Source organism: Podarcis melisellensis (assembly GCF_964234715.1).
Source record: "Podarcis melisellensis genome assembly, chromosome: 15".
Lineage (NCBI taxonomy): Eukaryota > Metazoa > Chordata > Lepidosauria > Squamata > Lacertidae > Podarcis > Podarcis melisellensis.
This window is the reverse complement of record NC_138532.1, coordinates 37,281,219-37,299,695: the sequence shown is the minus strand read 5'-3', so window position 1 is coordinate 37,299,695 and position 18,477 is coordinate 37,281,219. Positions and strand designations below refer to the sequence as shown.

The 18,477-nt window shown below is 43.4% G+C and overlaps 1 protein-coding gene across 36 annotated transcripts in view; it reads right to left on the bottom strand.

The window, feature by feature from the left end:
• MSI2 (musashi RNA binding protein 2) overlaps nt 1-18,477 on the bottom strand; it is a 446,839-nt gene that overhangs the window by 160,689 nt on the left and 267,673 nt on the right. For all 36 annotated transcript variants that reach the window (XM_081890469.1, XM_081890477.1, XM_081890498.1 and 33 more), the window contains one exon: nt 18,320-18,368. In XM_081890469.1, the coding sequence (XP_081746595.1) occupies nt 18,320-18,368 (49 nt within the window). The remainder of the gene's footprint in view (nt 1-18,319; nt 18,369-18,477) is intronic.

Below are 18,477 nucleotides of genomic sequence, written 5' to 3'. Positions count from 1 at the left end.
ACTGATCATAACACCACACTGGCTCTCCATTAGACTTCTTCCAGAGTTCATCCACCAAAGTGCCATTCTGTCTTCCTCAGTGTGATACCTAATTAATCAAACATCTGATTGGTTTGGATACTAGGTCAATGAGAACTGCATAACATAAACATCATATATAGTTGCACCCTGGTTGTTGAATGGAATCTGTTCCGGAGGTCCGTTCGACTTCCAAAACGTTCGCAAACCAAGGTGCGGCTTCTGATTGGCTGACTGGCCCCGGAAACAATGCCAACAGCCGAAACGTACATTCGACTTCCAAAAAGTGTTTGCAAACAGTAACATTTATTTCCGGGTTTGCTGTGTTTGGAGCTGAAGCATCTGCGTACCAAGGGGTTCGAAAACCAAGGTATGACTGTACTGCATTTCAGAGCCTTAAGCCATTGAAAATTGGGACTGACAGCCATCATAGCACTGCACTCGCAGCCCTCCCTTCCTCTCATCTACCCTTATATAGAACAGTCTGTGTGGCAAAATTTTCTAGGAAATAAATTACTGATGGCAATTTCCACTTGGCTGACAATAGACTCCGGTCTAGTCTGCTTCCCCTGCAAGCCTCACACTCCCACTTAACTGCACATAAAAACTTAAAGAGATTTACATACATCTTATGTATACGGGCCTCCTGGTTCATGAGATGCATGGCACAGGAGGATAGATTGTGGCCATTTTGGAAAAGAGGTTCTGCAGACATACCCAAACCTGTACATCTATCCATTTCCCCTCCATTCCAAGCTCTGCCTTCTATATCTTCCAAGTAGAAATTTCCACCAGAAATTCATGTGGAAGTTAATTACAGAGACAGGACTGTTGAGGGCAAATGTTAAAGGTAATTTGAGGGGTGGGGGAGAGACTTGGTCTCCTTGGAGGAAAGATGGGATGGACTGTGCTATGGCAACTGCCTATCCTGATTTCATCTTGGCCTTCTTTCCAGGAAGTGTGGAGAAAGGAATGGGCACAATGGGAGAAAAGAAGGGTAAGGACAACAGGTAACTGTTGCTGACCCTAATTCTTTACAAGGCGTGTGTGTGTGTGTGTGTGTGTGCGCGCGCGCATCCCTATGAGTATGGATATAGGATATTTACATTTCTTGTACACCCTGAGAAAGAAATACACAAAAAGGAAAGTGGTAACAAGATAATTGGCAGAATCAGAAGATTCAGGAGTTATACTGGATTGCAAACAGAATCTAACAAGTTCTTTTCTGGTGCAAAAGGCCAGAAAATTATTATTATTATTAAAACAAAAGACTTGAACAGATTTACACAATGCTGGCAAGAGATCTAGGAAAAAATACATTTTAAACAGCACAATTGCAATGCATGTTTACAGTGAGGTTTACTCCTCAGCATAGGGCTGCAGTCCTAAGGTGTGATTCTCCTCTTTGCCCGCCCTCAACATCTTGGCCTCTGGCACTGGAGCAACGTACTCAAGTCCTTTCAAAATACACAATAAAAGAGACAGACTGACAAATGTGAAACTGGTTTGGCTTTGTTCGGTAAGTAGCAGCTGCACCAAGATGACGAGAGCAGCTGTGGGTCTGAAATTAGCCATTCTATGAAGAAATGGATTTGATAAATAATAAAATAGTGGTATTAGCAACAGATGCTTTGCACATCAGATGACTCTGAACATATGCAACAACTGTGGGTCATAATTGGGGGTGGGGAGAGACATGTCTACCAACATGCAAGCGTGAAGGTACATTAAAGTGCTTTATATATATGACGCACACCAACAACACTGTTTGTTTCTGTCCACACCATTAGCACTACCAACATTATTAGTTTAGCTTTTAAAAGGGAAACAAGAACAGAAGATTGGGGGGGGGGGTATGAGAGACCTTGGCCAGCTGACTAGGAATTTGAGTCAACCACTCTATAATTTGCACTATCCATAGTTTTCTCATAAGGACTAGAATCCTCCTTTAAAAAACACTGAAAGCTGAGTTCCCCACCCCATAATCTCTCCATAGCCATGGATTCTGTACCTGAGGCTGCATGGATAGTTTCATGGTATTATTTAATTACTGGATGGCACTGAATTTAGCTGTGTCTGTGTTGGGTCAGGAGTTTCCTGCTCTGTTGTTGTTTAAGAGACACAATGAAATACTTGCTAGATTCCTGAGTGTAGTGTTCTCTACACTTTCTTTGACTGGGACTATACTTCATGGGGGGGGGGTGATTGCAGCCACATCGATTTCAAGATTCACAGCACCAGAAGTGCAGCTTTCTAGAAAATGCAAGTGTACAAAAGCATCAGGGTTAGGAAGAAGCCCAGCCCATTATTAAAGAAACAGAAGGTAGTATATAAATGGTTCGTTCCATGTGGCAATAACACATTTGTAGCTTGGGGATTTAATTACCAGATAACCTCCTTGGGATCTGCCCTGCACAAGGAGCCACAAATGCAGGGCCACTGCGTATGGTATGTTTTGATAAACATGGAAAAAATTGGCAGGGCTGGGAAAGGGGACAGGATAGCAAACCTCTGGTGGGAACAGGTTTACTCATTGATTTGCACCCGAAGATGACATATTAAACTAAGTGGTTAAGAAAGAATAAAAGACATGACTCATAGGCAACCTAAATTAATGCTAGCGCAGATAAAGCCTCTCTTAATGATGCAACAGGCTGCTTTCTAAAGTAAGTTATTTTTAGGGGGGTGAAGTGGAATCAACACAAAGAGACATTAACCCAATTGTTAACTGAGAGCCAACATTATTTCATGTTCCGTTCAGAAAGTAGCAAAATGATGCCATCATTCATACTAGGACACTTGACCTCCATGGAGACAGAAGGATTTTTTTTTTAAAAAAAGCCACTTCTAAATTACACATTTGGAAACAGAAATAAGTCAGATTTTAATCCTCAGCCTTCAAAGCCTCTCCTTCACAGCTCAATGGCTTGAGCCATGCAAGCAAGCACTAGCCTTTTTCCAATTCAGCTCCTGCTGTATCCCAAATTTATTTTTGAAACATTCAGCAGCATCAGGAAAGCTAATATAATGACGGAGGAAAAGAGGATCTCAAACTGTCACAGGTGTATCCTTCAGAGAGAAGGAAGATTCAGTCTTCTTATGCTGAGCCACACTTCCATGTAGCAGTTATAACATGGATAATTGCAGAGCCAGAGTCAGCACAGACACGGAAACTGCTTGCACAGCCTAAGGCAAACTGACACCCTCCAGATCTTTCGGGGTACACTGATGGGACTTGTAGTCCAACCAAAGCATAAGGGGGACACCAGATTGGTGGAGATTGGTGTACACCATGGTGGCAGTCCATGCTGCTGAGCCACTCTCATGTGTTACGGCCACTTTCTTGAGCCACACTGTTATGAGGAAGCTTCTCCAATGTTACCTCCTGTTGCTTTGTGGTCAAGGAAGTTGACAAAAAGGCTTCCATTATCCCTCAATATTTCCCTTAAAAATTTTTTTAAAAGGTGGCAGATTCACCACATCTGCTTGCAGAACATAAATACGAGTCGGCTTTCTTTTTACCAAACCCATTAAAAACCACACTCAGAAATGACAACGTAGAACAAATTGTTCAGTATGTTAAAATATTTTATGTAACATTTTCCTCGATGCTGGAGGGGATCTGCCTGTTTTCTCAAGGCTGCCTGCTGATTTATTACACTTGGCATCTTTAATACCATTCACTGCATTAAATCTGTCTATGTAAATGTTGCATTTTGTTCTTTCCCTTCGTGAGCACTTGGATTTCTACCAATTAATGTTTTGAAACCGTCCCACATGACTTGAAAACGCAACCTGATAATATCTCCGCTTTTGTAGTTCTGAGATGGTACAAACAGCAATAATGCTCCATGAATTAATTCATAACATAGAGGTAGTAGGGGAGATATGTCCCAGTTTAAATCTAGAGAACACCACAGGATATTCTTCCTATGCAGGACCTGAAGTAATTCATTATGATTCTGCACACAGTTTCTGGTAAACCTCTTAAGAGTAAAGTAAGTCTGCCAGATAATGGAAATGGCAGTTCTTTGTATCTGAAGCAACAAGACCCTTAAAGCTCATCCTTCATACTGGAGAACACTTGGAAGAAGTTACATTAAGGTTGTTTCTGGACAGCACTTTTTATTTTAAAAAACTACAAAATGTCAAGGTTTCCAGTTATGGACAGGTTTACTCACCATCAGTTTAGAAAAACAAAACAAACGTTTCTGTATTGATTCTTTTTTCTCTGGCTGCCTTCTGGAGATTCCTGCTTGCCTCATGCCTCCAAATTTCTGGAAGTGATTTCCCTTCATTACGGATCTTATATTTAGCAATAAGGTATGACAGCCAACATGAAAAATGGCAATTATTCTGCACCCCAGGTAGCACTGCACAGCATAGGAGGGGAGAGGTCAAGTGAATGGAATCACTAAAGATGTCCACTAATCTTCAGATTAGTCTTTAGTATGTTTACATGGAAAGGTTGCACAGAAGTGATCTAAGATTTTATTATAACAACTTAGGACCAAACAGGTAGTTGAACATCACTTGAAACCACAGTTAAATTAAAGGATGGTTTAAAGGTGGATATGCAGCATGCTAGTGCATGCTGCTAAAACCAGGAGCATTTCAATCCTCCTCCGCTCTTGCTGTGCTGCTAGGAGCTGAGCCATGGTTTGGCTTACCATGACATCTGAACCAGGGCTAACGGTTTGTTTCCTCAAACCGACTACAAAAGGGACTTACGACTTTTCTTTTGGTGGCGGCATGACTACTCATAGCACAAACTCAGAAAGGACTTGAGCATCTACATATCACACGATGGTGACAGACTGTATGGACAATTGCTTTATCTGAAAAAGTTACAAGAAAAGTGTGTACGCTTTGAATAGCAAACATGATGCAGATGTTAACAAAATATGAGACCCTTTTACAAGATTTTCTAATGAATGTTTCAACAACTGGCATTCACCAAGTTCACTAACAAGGTTATGTAAAGATCTGATAAACTGATCATCTGGGAAATGGGAACTTCTGTTTTATGTTTATAATCTTTTGAAAATTTAGATACACACACACACGCACGCACACACGCACACACACACACACACACAACCAACCAACCAACCAACCAACCAAACAAACAAACAAACAAACAAACAAGTCCAGGTAACACCTCACTGTTTTGTCTGGAGAGAAACAAACCACAAACCAAGGTTCTGATGTGATGCTAAGCCAGACCATGGCTTAGCTTCCAGCAGTGCAACGTCAGAAGGCATAGTGGAAGAAGCAAAGTGCCTGTAATTTTAGCAACTTATGTTACCACATTCACATTTAAAACCATTTACTTTGGCCAAGCTCCTTTTGGGAGGGACGAATGGCTATAAATGTAATAATAAATATATCCATTTGACCAGGTTTCTAGTTTGCACAGAAAAGGAGTTATGAATCTTAAATAAAACCTGAGTCAGAATTGTTCCAAATTCTAGTATGCCAAAGTCTGTCAAACAGACTTTTAAACATGGAGCAACATCAGAATGCACAAGGCTGGCCTGATAGCATGCATGGTTGCCATCAGCACAGCAGGGAGCCATCACCTCCCTCCCTACATGAAATTGATGATGTAATGATAGCTATTGGAACAAGCTGGTCAGGAGGAAAAGGATATGAAAACGAATATAGAACCAAAGGTCTAACGGGAGGCAGTCTTGATGGCTACTCCAGTTTGGCTGGCATGAAGAAAACTGAAACAAGAGAGGGCTTCAAGTCCTTAATGAATCTTTGCTTAATTTCCTCTCTTTATTTCCAATTAAATAACATTAATGAAAAGCACCAGGTTTCTCAACCCTGGTGGAAAATGAATTAAATGGTGAAATAGATGGGAGTGAGTGTGAATCGTCAACTTCTCTGCAGCTTGTGCAACCAGTGGACACTATTCATGCAAGAGAAGAGAGAGTTTTCTGCCAATTTTGACACTGCCACCTCTGATCTGGAAACAAAGCTGTTCCCTGTGGATCAGGGAATGACTACAGCCACTATACCTTCTGTGGGGTATACACAAGCAAATTGCTGGACAAGGGCATTTATGATGACAGCCACTAAGCATCACATACAGTAGAAGTTCTTTACTACACCAATACTTTATAAGTAATCTTTGTACAGTGCTTAGAGTGCATGTAAATATGTCAGGTGGCATAACCACAAGTCAAGATCTATAAACCCAGGTAGGATTTATAGTATATCAAATCTTGCCATATGAAGGGACCTCAGCAGCTTGTGCTGCTGTATAAACACTTCCAGCCATATTTTCATTTTGAAATTACATTTTATGAATAAGTTTCTGAAACAAGGTGTGCCCACAATACTTTTGCGAGGGTGATACCAATTGGTGCATACTTGTTGAGAGGTATAAAATTCCATTTGTTCATTAATGGTCCTTCTGTGTCTACATAGTCCTTCTGATTCCTTATTCCCCTCCCTACCGTGTCATTATAGGATTTAAAAGCAAAAACCCCCACCACTCATCAACAGTAACTTTTAAAGGCTTCCTACAACTCTTCATTTTCCAGGTTTCTTTATGAGATAATATACACTATCCAAACCATGCTCCTTTTTTCACTGGCAACCCATTCCTTCTTACTGAAGCCTCAGAAGGCACACATTGATTTTCTGAATTTGCCCTAATACTTGCAAGCAGCAGAGCACCCAACATTCCAAAAATGCTATTTAGGGCTGAAGAGACCCGGGTTCAAATTCCCTCTTGGACATGAAGCTTCCTGGATAGCCTCTGACAACAAGGCATGGTACCTCAACCCAAGCTACTTCACAGGTTTGTTGCAAGAAGATCAGGAGGCTGGAAAGGGGGAATTGGGTGTAAAATGTTTTTTTTAAAAAAATAAATAAATAAATGGATTTTTGGTGCATATTCTATAAATAGCTTGGTTTAATTTAAAAAATACTTATGATTTATTTATTTTTAAATGATAGAAACAATGACCGATAATCCCATGTATACCACATGTGCACAGCTCCTTGGAGGATGGTCAAGGTGGGAAAGTGTTAAATTTCCAGTGACTGTTAAATGGAACCAAGGGTCACTTGAAGGTATGTGCAAGACCTGTGATTTAGCAGCAGCTTTCACAAGCAACTTAAGGCTACTGCCAAATTAGGCAATGGAACTGCCTCTTCTAAATCCATTTGTTGGTAAACTTCTGCAGGATCTTTCTTTAATTTTTTTTTTAATGCATGACTTTGTTTTGCTTGAGCCAGACAGCAATAAACAAACAACGGCAGCAATTCTTAATCATCTTTATATAGTGTAGATAAAAACGTCAATTAGAATTTCAGAGGTCGGCTACAGAAGTGAATTCCTGGCATCCGTACAGAACAATGAAAGGCTATTTTTCTCCTTAGAAAAACATTATCCTGAGCCGGAGCTTAGACAATATCTCACCAACAACATCATTCCTGTCTCCTTCAATAAACAGAGTGATTACACCAACTGGCCATACCTAGACAATTACTTTTATTTATCAAGATTTGCTGGAAGCCAAATTCCTCGTCTTTCTTTAAAAGCAAAATCCAAAGGGAGGGAGGGAGGGAGGAAGGGTGATGATGTGGGGCAGAGAGAGATTGCTGAAGGGTTACACCGCTAAACTAAGTTGAAATTCCCTTTTAAGGTATCTGAGACACAACACAACACACACACACACACACACACACACACACACACACACTGACCCAGTAGAATCAGGGCTTGTCTGAACAATTGTTCCTAGTTTGCTTAAAGCATAACTGCTGAGAATGAGCAGAAAGTAGATAGGAGATGGCCAGTAATAAGTGCCTGGGTGAGAAACGAGTGCAGCAGGGTAGAAAGTGAGGGTTGTATCCAATGCTGTGTGAGCAGTCTCGCTTGTGCAATGGCACTTCCTCTTCTGTCCTGGTGTGCTCCCAAAATCTGCTCCAGAGATTCCCCTGGCTTTTGCCGGGAGTGGGGGCGGGGGGAGCTGCTGCATGGGAGAGCAGAGGAGGGGGAAGTTCTGTTGCAGAAGTGGAAGTCTGCTGTGTCAGTGGAATGGCAACATTCAATACCAATCTAGAATCTGGGACCACCAAACTTGCAAGGCTATCTCCTCATGACCAAGGACCCTGCTGCCTGATCCTCCCTGCATCCCTACAGCATCAAGACCTCCACCTTCCTTTTGCCTGACTATTCCTGGGGGTTGGACTAGATGACCCTCGTGGTCACTTCCCACTCTGCAATTCTATGATTCTATGAATAATAAAGTCCTTTGTGAGGACCTGATGAGACTTAAATTGAGAGGCTTTCAATATCTGTGTACAGCTGCCCTGTATGGTGAACTACCACATGACATACCATATTTTTCGCTCTATAAGACGCACCAGACCGCAGGTTTTTGGAGGAGGAAAACAAGAAAAAAATATTCTGAATCTCAGAAGCCAGAACAGCAAGAGGGATCGCTGCGCAGTGAAAACAGCAATCCCTCTTGCTGTTCTGGCTTCTGTGATAGATATGCAGCCTGCATTCACTCCATAAGACGCACACACACATTTCCCCTTACTTTTTAGGAGGGAAAAAGTGAGTCTTATAGAGCAAAAAATATGGTATGTTGCAGCATGTTTCTGGACAGTGAAGTGCCACCAAGGCCACTGGATCCTCCTGCAGAGAGATATAATAGGGCTTCCTGTTCCAATCTATGAAATCTTCCCTGAGTCTGGTGTGGTTCTATGTTCTGTGACTGTCCTTCAGTCCCGACTTTGGGCTTAATCTTTGATCCTGCCTCCTGATTTGTCCATCTGCTCCTTGAACCCGCACCCTGGTTTTCACCCATCCTGATTACTGGGCCTCCCGATTCCTCACTCACCTCACAGCAAGAACCCCTTCATGCTGCCTTCCACCTTCTTAGATGCCTTGTGAAAAGCAAGAATGGCTCTTTGGGCAAACAGCCTTTCTGCCAGTGTATGGGCCTGGGCGAGAGCTGGACACTGCCAGCCTCCAAAGCCTGCCTGGCTCACCTGCTTGGCATGCTCAGCAGGAGCCCGCGTGCCTTTTGGAGCTCTCTTACCTAATTAAGTTAGAAGGACATCATCTTGAGAGATCCTTTCCAGCCCGCAAGATCAATAACTACTGCTGAGTTTAAGATCTTATCTAGGAGGCTGCAAGGATAACAAAATAAAACTTTCCCCCCATTCCAATTACTTAATCCTTTCAAGATTGATCCTGGTACTTTTAAAAGGGGCTCAATCAACTTTTTAGAGAGAGTCAAGGGAACTCTTTTAATACGCTATTTAGCCCCACCCCAACTCTTTTTTGGGGTGGGGTGAGGGATTATAAACAGAAAAACAGCCTATGAACACTTTATCGCAGTCTTGTACAGAATAACCAGCCTGCTTGCCTGCCTACACTCTCCTAGTTGTCAGATGGGTGTTTTGAGTGGTGGGCCTGACACGTTCCTGACCCAGAAGGAATCATTATTTGCTCCAGGTGAGTGGGCAGCTGCTAGGCTAAACTACACTTATCAACAGAGCTAAACTCTATCCTTAACTCCCAAATTACAGAGCAAACAATACAGCAGGCAGTTCTCCTTGTCAACCACCAATGTACCAAACAAGACTTGTGCAGGAAAACTGACTGGTGGATTGTGTCCCTTGTCTGAAATCCCGAAGAGCCATCATGCCTGTCAGTTCTGAGCTAGATGGACCAGCTCCCTAGGTTCCTATGTATAACTTCAACAGAGCGCTATTCATTCTGGTACATCAAATGGAGCACCGGGAACTTTCCCTTTCATAGGGATACCCCCTTCTTCCTTTTATATGAATGCAGTATGTAGAATTTCACATCTATACAAGCAGAAACAAGTTTTTGCATTCATTGGATCTATCCTTCCTTTGGCAAATGCTGCTCTGACTGAGAAAGCTACTGACAAACCACTGCAATCTACCACATTAGACTGCTCTTTCTATAAAAAACTCAGTGTGGGATGCATGAGCCCACCTTTAATCCTCACAGCAGCCTGGTGAGGTAGGTCTGCCTGAGAATGTATGATTGACCTCAAATCACTGAAAGAGCTTTGTGGGTTGGTAGGAATTTGAATCAGGGTCTCGCTAGTTTAAGTCCAACACTCCAACCACCACATCAGAGTTGGGGAAACTGTTTTGGCCCAAGGGCTGCATGCCTCTGGTAGGCATGGCCAAGGCAAAAATGTGGGGGGGCCACAGACACACATACATCACACCCACACCCCTCCCTCTCTGACTGTGACCATCTGAAAATGAGAGGCTGGAGTTTTCAACAGGAGGGAGGACTGCAATTCACAGAGAGGGGTGGGTTAACTCTTCCTTCTCCAGCCGTGAGCCCCCCATCCCCCACCAAAACCCAGTCGAACACTCTACAATTAAGCTAAGGGAAAGCTTTAAACTGGCTACAATAGAAGGCTGATTTCCAAGCTCAACTTCATGGTGAGGGAGCAGGAAGGCGATGCTACAGGCCAGACAAGCATGCCCCTTGGGGGAGCACCCAGCCGGGTGACTGTCAGTTCTCTACCACGGTACTGCAACACACTAGTTCTCATTTAGATAGGGGCAAGAGAGTGCAGCATGTTGTTTGCACATGAGCGCACAATTATGATTGGAGCGGTTGAATTATTGCCAATGGCAACATGGTGTTGGACTCTATCATTTATGGAGCTGGGGTGGAATCCGACCAGGATTAGAGGCCTGTCGGTGGAAGGGCTTAATGCAGCTTCTGCCCACAAGCTGCCTATTGACAAAAACTGCATTAAGCCAGCTGAAGCTCGTTTGGAGAGCAGGCATGTAAAAAGCCTTAGGGAAGCTGTAAGGGACAGCTGAGCTAGGCCAGAGTCTGCGGGTGCAGTGCCTCAGGATTCCACCAGAGGGCTGGAGCCTCTCTCTGATTGGTAGAGTGGGGTGGAGCCAGCACTTTGGGAGGGAATATAAAAGGAGCCATTCCCAAGATAGTTGGGAGATAGTTGAGAGAGTGCTTAGCAGAGAGTTTAAGGGAAAGAGCTGGAAGGAGAGTTAGAGAGTTGGTTCTGAGGTGTGTGTAACATCCACTCTCATCCACATCTACAGTCAAGAGAAAGGAGTTTCTGAGCTTAGATAGAATGACAGTTTGTAGTGTCTTGTGAGAGCATTCAGACAAGAGTTAACTGGGAGGGCTGAGTTTGGGCAAGGAGAAGTAGAGCTGTGAGGATACACTCTACCCGGGTCTCATTTTGGTCAGGAAGGGAGTGATCTTCTAGAAAGGGAAGAATCCCAAACCAGTTAAGAAGGGTTTGGTGATCCCCTGGATCTGTAATACTGCGAGATGTACCTCAGGAGTGAGATTCATAGGAGGCTGGGAAACTGACAGAAAGTAATACCTTGTTAAAAACCCATGTAACAAGCTGTAACACCGCAACAATTAAGTCTAAGGAACCAAAGTGAAACAATGTGAAATAACCTAAGCATTTACCATCTAGTCTAGAAACCTGTAACATCTAACTGAAGAGTAATAATTGAAAATACGTAACTGAAGTTTAAAAGAAGCTGTGTGTTTGCTAACTTTTCAGAAGCTTGTAACATCCACTAAATTTAATCTAATTAGAATTGACTGTTTCCTGAAAGAGCTTTATCACCTGACGCATCATTTGTTCTACCAGCTTTGTTCTGTAAAATAAATCTTTCTTATTTGTTCAACTTCTGCCTGAGTCTCAAAGTATTAAAGTTTTATCTCACACAAAACCACAAGTTAACCTATGGAGGTTATAGAATTGTATGGAGATGCAATCCGCTGTAATTGGTAACCACTGGCTGGATCCATTTCAATTGGTGATAGTGGTAGGATTCACATCAGTAGCCTACCAAAGCTGATAGGCTGAAGAAAAGTTATTCTTCCTGGTTTTCTGGGGGTTGGGGTTGGGGGGAACATTGTAAAACAGCAGTCAAAGGTGCTGGTGTACTGAAGTATGACGCAATAACCCATAAGATGCGGTTGGTGCAGGGCAATGTGAATGGTAGGGAGGCAAAACAAAGGAGCAGCTAGAATCCTGCTTCCAAACACACATGTATCGTAGCACATCACACCAATAAAAACATGTTTTGTTAACAGTAGTGTTAAAAAAATAGCACTGAGGTATGTGGAAGAGGGAGACAGTGAAACTGAGTAACTGTATGCACCAAGGAGGGGATGATTCTGCCCCCAAATAGATGCTATGGATTGAAATTTAAAATGCGCCTCCTTTCCAAGCCCCGGACAAAAGCGACAAGTCTGTGCCAAACATCCCCAAGGACCTGTCCTTTTCATACATCTTGACAAGGCCAGCATATTTGGCCCTGCTGGTAGGAATGGATCTGAACTGGTTCCCCAGGCAACACTTTGATAAAGGCGCTGTGTCTCCACGGGTCTCTTGCAGAAGCTAGCAAGCGCACGCCTAACTTCTTGTTGCAGTCCTCAGAGGGATGAACCTAGTCTAACCAGCAGGTCCTGTTGCGCAGACATGGCTAGGCCCGTTCCTTATGGACAGCTCCTGCCCCACTGAATTCTCCGTTTCTCCTGAATGAATTCCTTGCCCTTGTTTCTCTGGATCTTTCACATGCAGCTCACATAACAATGCTAAACGTGCACATAGACACTGCTGAGACAAGTCGTAAAGTGAGGCTATAAAACAAACCAGAGCCAATAAAAGTCCTCAAAATCCACACCTGCCTTGCTTCCAAGCAAAAGGGCTTTTGCCAGTTTACCTTAGAGGTCTCTGTTGATGTCAAAAGTGTCCTCTGTAGAAGCAGCCCTAATCGACAGTCGTTAACTCTGTGCTAGATAAGATAAACTGAAAGATGTTTTGACAGGAGAATCTGCCCTCCGATGGCTTGTCACTCATGTTTGCACCTGATAACACCAGGTTTCCCAAACACCCTTTTCTACTTCCCTCTGGATCCTGCATTCGTTGCAGTTCACTCTAAGAATTAAACAAAAAACGTAACATTTACATGCTTCTCGTCGAAGATGGAGTGGCTTGGAGTGGTGTGACAGCAGCACTGGCAGAACGTGTCTGCCTCCATGTGTACATGAAAAGGGGGACTTCATTAGGATCACATTGAAATAAATACAGAAATGGCAGTGATCAACTTGGTTGTGCAGGAGGAGAGAAGAGCCTGAATCTCAGGAACTACATACTGCTAACAAGTCACTTTTGAACTTGTTGACCAGAAAAAGCCTGGCCTGGACTCCAACCCCTTATTCCAATCTCTTGGTGGGAACAAAGGAACTCAGAATGAGAAAAAATAAATTAGACAGCAAGCACAGGTATCCCTTCGGGTCGGGTTTTAACCTGGCGGTCCTGGGGATTGTGAGCCAAAGACAGGGAGAAAAGTAGTATTCTATCAGGCTGGCTAGGAAGAAAGAAGCTATGGAAGAAGCAGGGAGAACCAGAAGCAATAGCAAAGGCTGTGGCTCTTAGCTATTTTCCCCCTGCATTTCCAGTGTCTCTGAAAGGTACTGCGAACATGGGGGGAGCTAGGTGCAATGATGCCAAAAATGCACACTGAATCATGTAGCTGATAGAGGGTAGGGTTGGTGTTCACAGCATGGGAAAGCAGCTACTGGACATGCCCATGGTGTGCTTTCAAATTGGCTCCACCTTCATTTTCTTGCACATTGCTGGGAACTGCATTCTGATACATAGATCATATTATCACAATGTCCAGTTTACACACAAGTGCACAAATAAGTAAATATCCCCACTAGGGGCTGATCCCAGAACCCGCATTTGTCACAGAATATGCCTACTTCTCACCTTACCTATTCTCAGTGATCAGAACAGCAACACAATTGGCAGTAATCACACCACGACCATACTTTTATCGTTTGTTTTGTATCTAATTTACAATGTATTCGATAATCTTTATCTAGTTTCGTCCTTGTAGAATGCACACACAGGTATTTAAATTCTACTCGCTCCATGAGACAAAGAGAAGCGATTCCAATTGACCCCAAACACCTCAATATAGTCTGGAATTAATTTATAAAATAATTTGCTGCCAACTATCTTTTATTATTACAATTCAGTTCTAAAACTTTGATATATACATTTCCTGTAGCACACTCCCTAGTTCATATCAACCTTTTCTCCTCTACCAGCATCAAGACAGTTCAGCATCAAAAGAGATGAGACCCTCTTAAATCTAGTCCCACCCACCCCCTCTTTAAGTCAGGCAGCTAACAGGCACAGTGCACAAACATGTTTGCTTCCCCCCTCCCTCCCCTTCTCTCTCTGACACATCTTTAAAACATTTCCACATTCCTTTTTTCTTTCTTACATTTTATCTGGCAGAATAGAGCATTACACTTACAGCAACCCTATGAGGTAGGTTGCAATCGGTCTCATTTTATTGGGGATGGGGGGGAAGGAGATGGGAGTTCTGGGAAGCATGATTTGAAATGCAAACATTTAAGAGAATACTAAGTTGATCATTTTTACTCCAGTTTTCTGAGCTCCCGGTTCTGCCGTGACAGTGGAAGGTGAGGTAAGGCTTTCCTCTCACCAGCTGTTTGGCATTGTAGGAAATGGGGTTTGGCTACTGTCCTCATGCGAAATTTCCTGGGTTTGTAGCAGACCCTGATTTTACTCGAAGGCTCTAAACTTTTGTTTGGCAGATTCCCTAAACAAATTCACTACACACATTACTCCAAGAAGCTGACACATTTGTGGCTTATAAGACAATCAGAGCAGCCATTGGCGAAATGCCTTCCTTTTCTCAGAGTATAAACACTAAGCAGTTCGGTGCTTGAGAAATCGATGGGACAACTCTCGGGAGCTCTGTTTCCAATTGGAAACAGAAACCATAAACTATATATGCCTCCACCTCAGCCATCAGGTTTAGTGTTAAACATGGTGTGGGTGGGTGTGGCTTATATTGACATTATACCAAGAGTTAGGTATTGAAACAATGCATTTTTTAGGCCTACTTTTCACTGAGTTGGAGCAAATCTAATGTATCTGCACTATACTTCTCTAGGCCACATAATAAAATGTTCCTCCAAATTAGAAAATAAAGAGAGGAGGAATATTTGCACATAGGAATATAGCAGATCAGGGGGAAGACTGGAATTCCTACCATGTTAAATTTCTGAGTGCGGTGTGTGTGTGCGCGCACATGTGCATACACACACACACACACACACACACACACACGTGTTTTTTGTATGTCAGTGTGTAGGTGCATTCCATTATGTGAGCTCCTACATGCAATCTGAAGTGATCTGTCTCACCTCAGTGAGAATCAGGCCCTCTGAGCCAACACAAGGTTGAAAGATCAAGAATATTTCATGCCCTCCCACCACCCAGGAGCCTGCATTCAGAATCGGTCTCTCTGCCTCCGTCTCTCTGCCCACTCCCAGAATGCCGCCATAATGACAAGAACTCTATTCTCCCCAGACAGCAGAACAGAGGTGACAGGCAGGTTACAACACAATCTGATCGCTGGGAGGCCTTGTGTAAACTGATGCTCCCTTGGTAAGGTAACTGACCTCCATGGGCTCTGGCTGATCTGTGCTGTATATGGAGCCAAACAGAGGGAACGTTGCAATGGTTGTGATATACTATGTGCAGGTCAGCCAAAGACCACATAGCTCAATTATCTTTTCCTTCTGGAAGTGCTTATATATGCTTCCTCTCCACTTGCAGGCACATCAGTTGCAAACCGGGTGAGTTGATCTGGGGGTATGATGAGTCCTTACGAAGATTCCTGAGATTCTGAACAAAGGCATTGTCTAGAGTCTCCCATTCCCCACACAGAACTACAATTCCCAGGGTGATTTAACAATCCATCTCTCTTCCCAAGTAATAATGATATCCTGGGGACTGTAGCTCTGTGTGACGACATGGGGTATCTCATAACTCTCAGCACCCTCAACAAGCTAGAGCTCCCAGGATTCTTTGGGAGAAGCCATAACTGTTGAAAGTGGTATGATACTGCTTTAAATGTGTAGTGCAGATGATGCCACAGAGGGATACGCTTGCTATGTTCTCTCATTTCCTCAGCTTAGATGCAGACCAAAAGAAAGGAGGAAGGCGGGAAGGCGGAGAGAAATGTTGCCAACATTCATGCCCAATGCCACCAATCAGTAGGGACTTCCATTGCTTGGCCAATCTAGACAGATTCTGGGAGGCAGTTGGTGAGCAGTTCCCAAGGGAAGGCTGCCTCACACTTTCCTATCAACTAGGACAGCTGTTCTCAAGCAGGCCGCAGCTTGCCTGGAGCTCAGCTGCCAGGAAGTCCAGCACCAAGGAGCAACAGCCTAATTTCACCCACAGCACCCTTCGCAGATCATTGCCAGAGGGCGAAATCTGAAAGAGGTGGGAAGGTGGGGAAGTTACTGATGGGAATTGGCTCTGCTCACACTTCAGCAAAGCTACAGGTGAGAAAAAGTGCCAACAAGAAGTTACTGTAGTCTGCCTCAGGGACATTAATTAAATCCTTTTGGGAAGGGAAAATCTACTCCCTTAACAAGAAAAATCAAGCCCCAGAATTTGACACCAAAGCGCCTTCGCTATTTCCATTCTAAAACTTGCCACCTTTTATGCTGCCTGAGGGAAATGGCACATGGAGACCACACCAGGGCTGTTTGGCTGCTTCCCTATTGAACATCTTCTCATTATGTCTTTGCAAGCTGTCAGGCTATCAGATTTCAGGGGGGGGGGGGATAAAGAACCCAAACTTTAACTGGATTCAAATGTGAGAAATGTTACACATGGTTACAGTCGGGGAGCAAGAACGGTGGATGCCATACCTGTTCAAGCACTGATAAGCCAATGCCACACAAGACAGATAGCATTGACTGTGCTCGTTCACCAAGGTCAACTGTAACCCCCAAAACTCCTCAGCTGCACTAGGAAAGGACACTTATTTCTAGTCAAGACAGTTAACTGGCAAATGCAAAACATGGGTGCCCTCACTTCAAAATGCTTTCATGCTGAAAATTCCAGGGAGAAGCAAGTGGACAAATGGCAGAGGTGAACAGTCAAGCAGCGATTTGGAAAGAAAGCATTAGTAGTGAACCTGAGGGCCTTGAGGAGGGAAAAGCACAACTACTCTCAATGCAAGAGAGACAAAGGTTTTAACTTTTCATCTATCAAGAGGGCACAGATGCAAATTGGCAGCTCTGTAGACTGGAGCCATTGTTCAAAAATCTCCTGCAAGATGCTTGGCTGACACTCCACTGGTTTTATTCATGCAGTGTTACCCCACCTGTTTACATTTCACAGTGTACATGAGGTCTAGCGGTACAATGAAGATTTGTCTTAAACAGTTTACCCTTTTTCCACTAGGCTACTAGTGAGGACGATAAAGTTTTCAGGTGGTGACAACCAGTAGCAGAAAACAGTGTGTGCAAACTCTCACCGCTACATGAAGATTTTGTAGACAGCTCATCCCTGCTATGAGTATGAATTTTCCCTCCTCAAATTGGATGGAATTTTCCCTCCTCAAATTGTCAGTTCAAGGCTTTCATAGCTTCCATGATTTGTTTGTTGTTGTTGTTTTTAAAAATCCACATTCTCATGTGGATACAGGATACAGAAGCCACAGCAATGTAGTTTACAGCTCAATCTCTCACCCTTACCAGGGATCAAATGTGTCAGGGACTAGAGAGAGGTTTCACGTGCAAACGTTTAGAACACCTTTGGCTGTGGTTTCTTCCACATCAGGTAGAGTTGTAGTGGTAACCACGTAACCTAAGCAACTGTTCTGTCACTTTTCATACTTGTCCAGAAACCCAATGCAAAGCCTGAAAAGGGAACTTATCAAATATGACACAATGGATTCAAGCTATAAGAAAGGAGATTCCAACGAAACATCAGAAAGAACATTCTGACAGGAAGAGCTGTTTGACAGTTGAATGGTCTCCCTTGGGAGGTGGTGGACTCTCGAGGTTTCTAAGCAGGGGCTGGATGGCCATCTGTCATGCATGCTGAGTTGAGATTCCTGCACTGCAGGCGGCTGGACTAGATGATCCACAGGGTCCCTTCCAATTCTACGATTTTATAACTTCAAAAACCTCTTGAAACACCTGAAGCCAAATATTATCACTGCGGAATCTTGGTCACTGAGAGAGAAAGATTCACAACTTCACAGCTAGATTGGTGCTTCTCCAACTGAGGGGAACTCTTGTTGTTTGGGGAATTAAACTATCCTTTGGCCCAGAAAGCCATTCACAACACACTCCTCATTTAAACACAAAATATCCAACCAATGTGAAAAAGTAGCATCAGACCTGGAGATTGTTTCCCCAACTTACCTCTATGTCTGTTGGTAGTCTTGTCAAACATAAGCATGGCATCCTCTACCTGCAAGACACAACAAGAAGTTTGGTTTAAAGGTCTTCAAAAAAAGTGCTTAAAGTTATACCAGAAAGCAGCTGATGGTCCCCAAAGCCACTTTTCCTTTGCATGACAT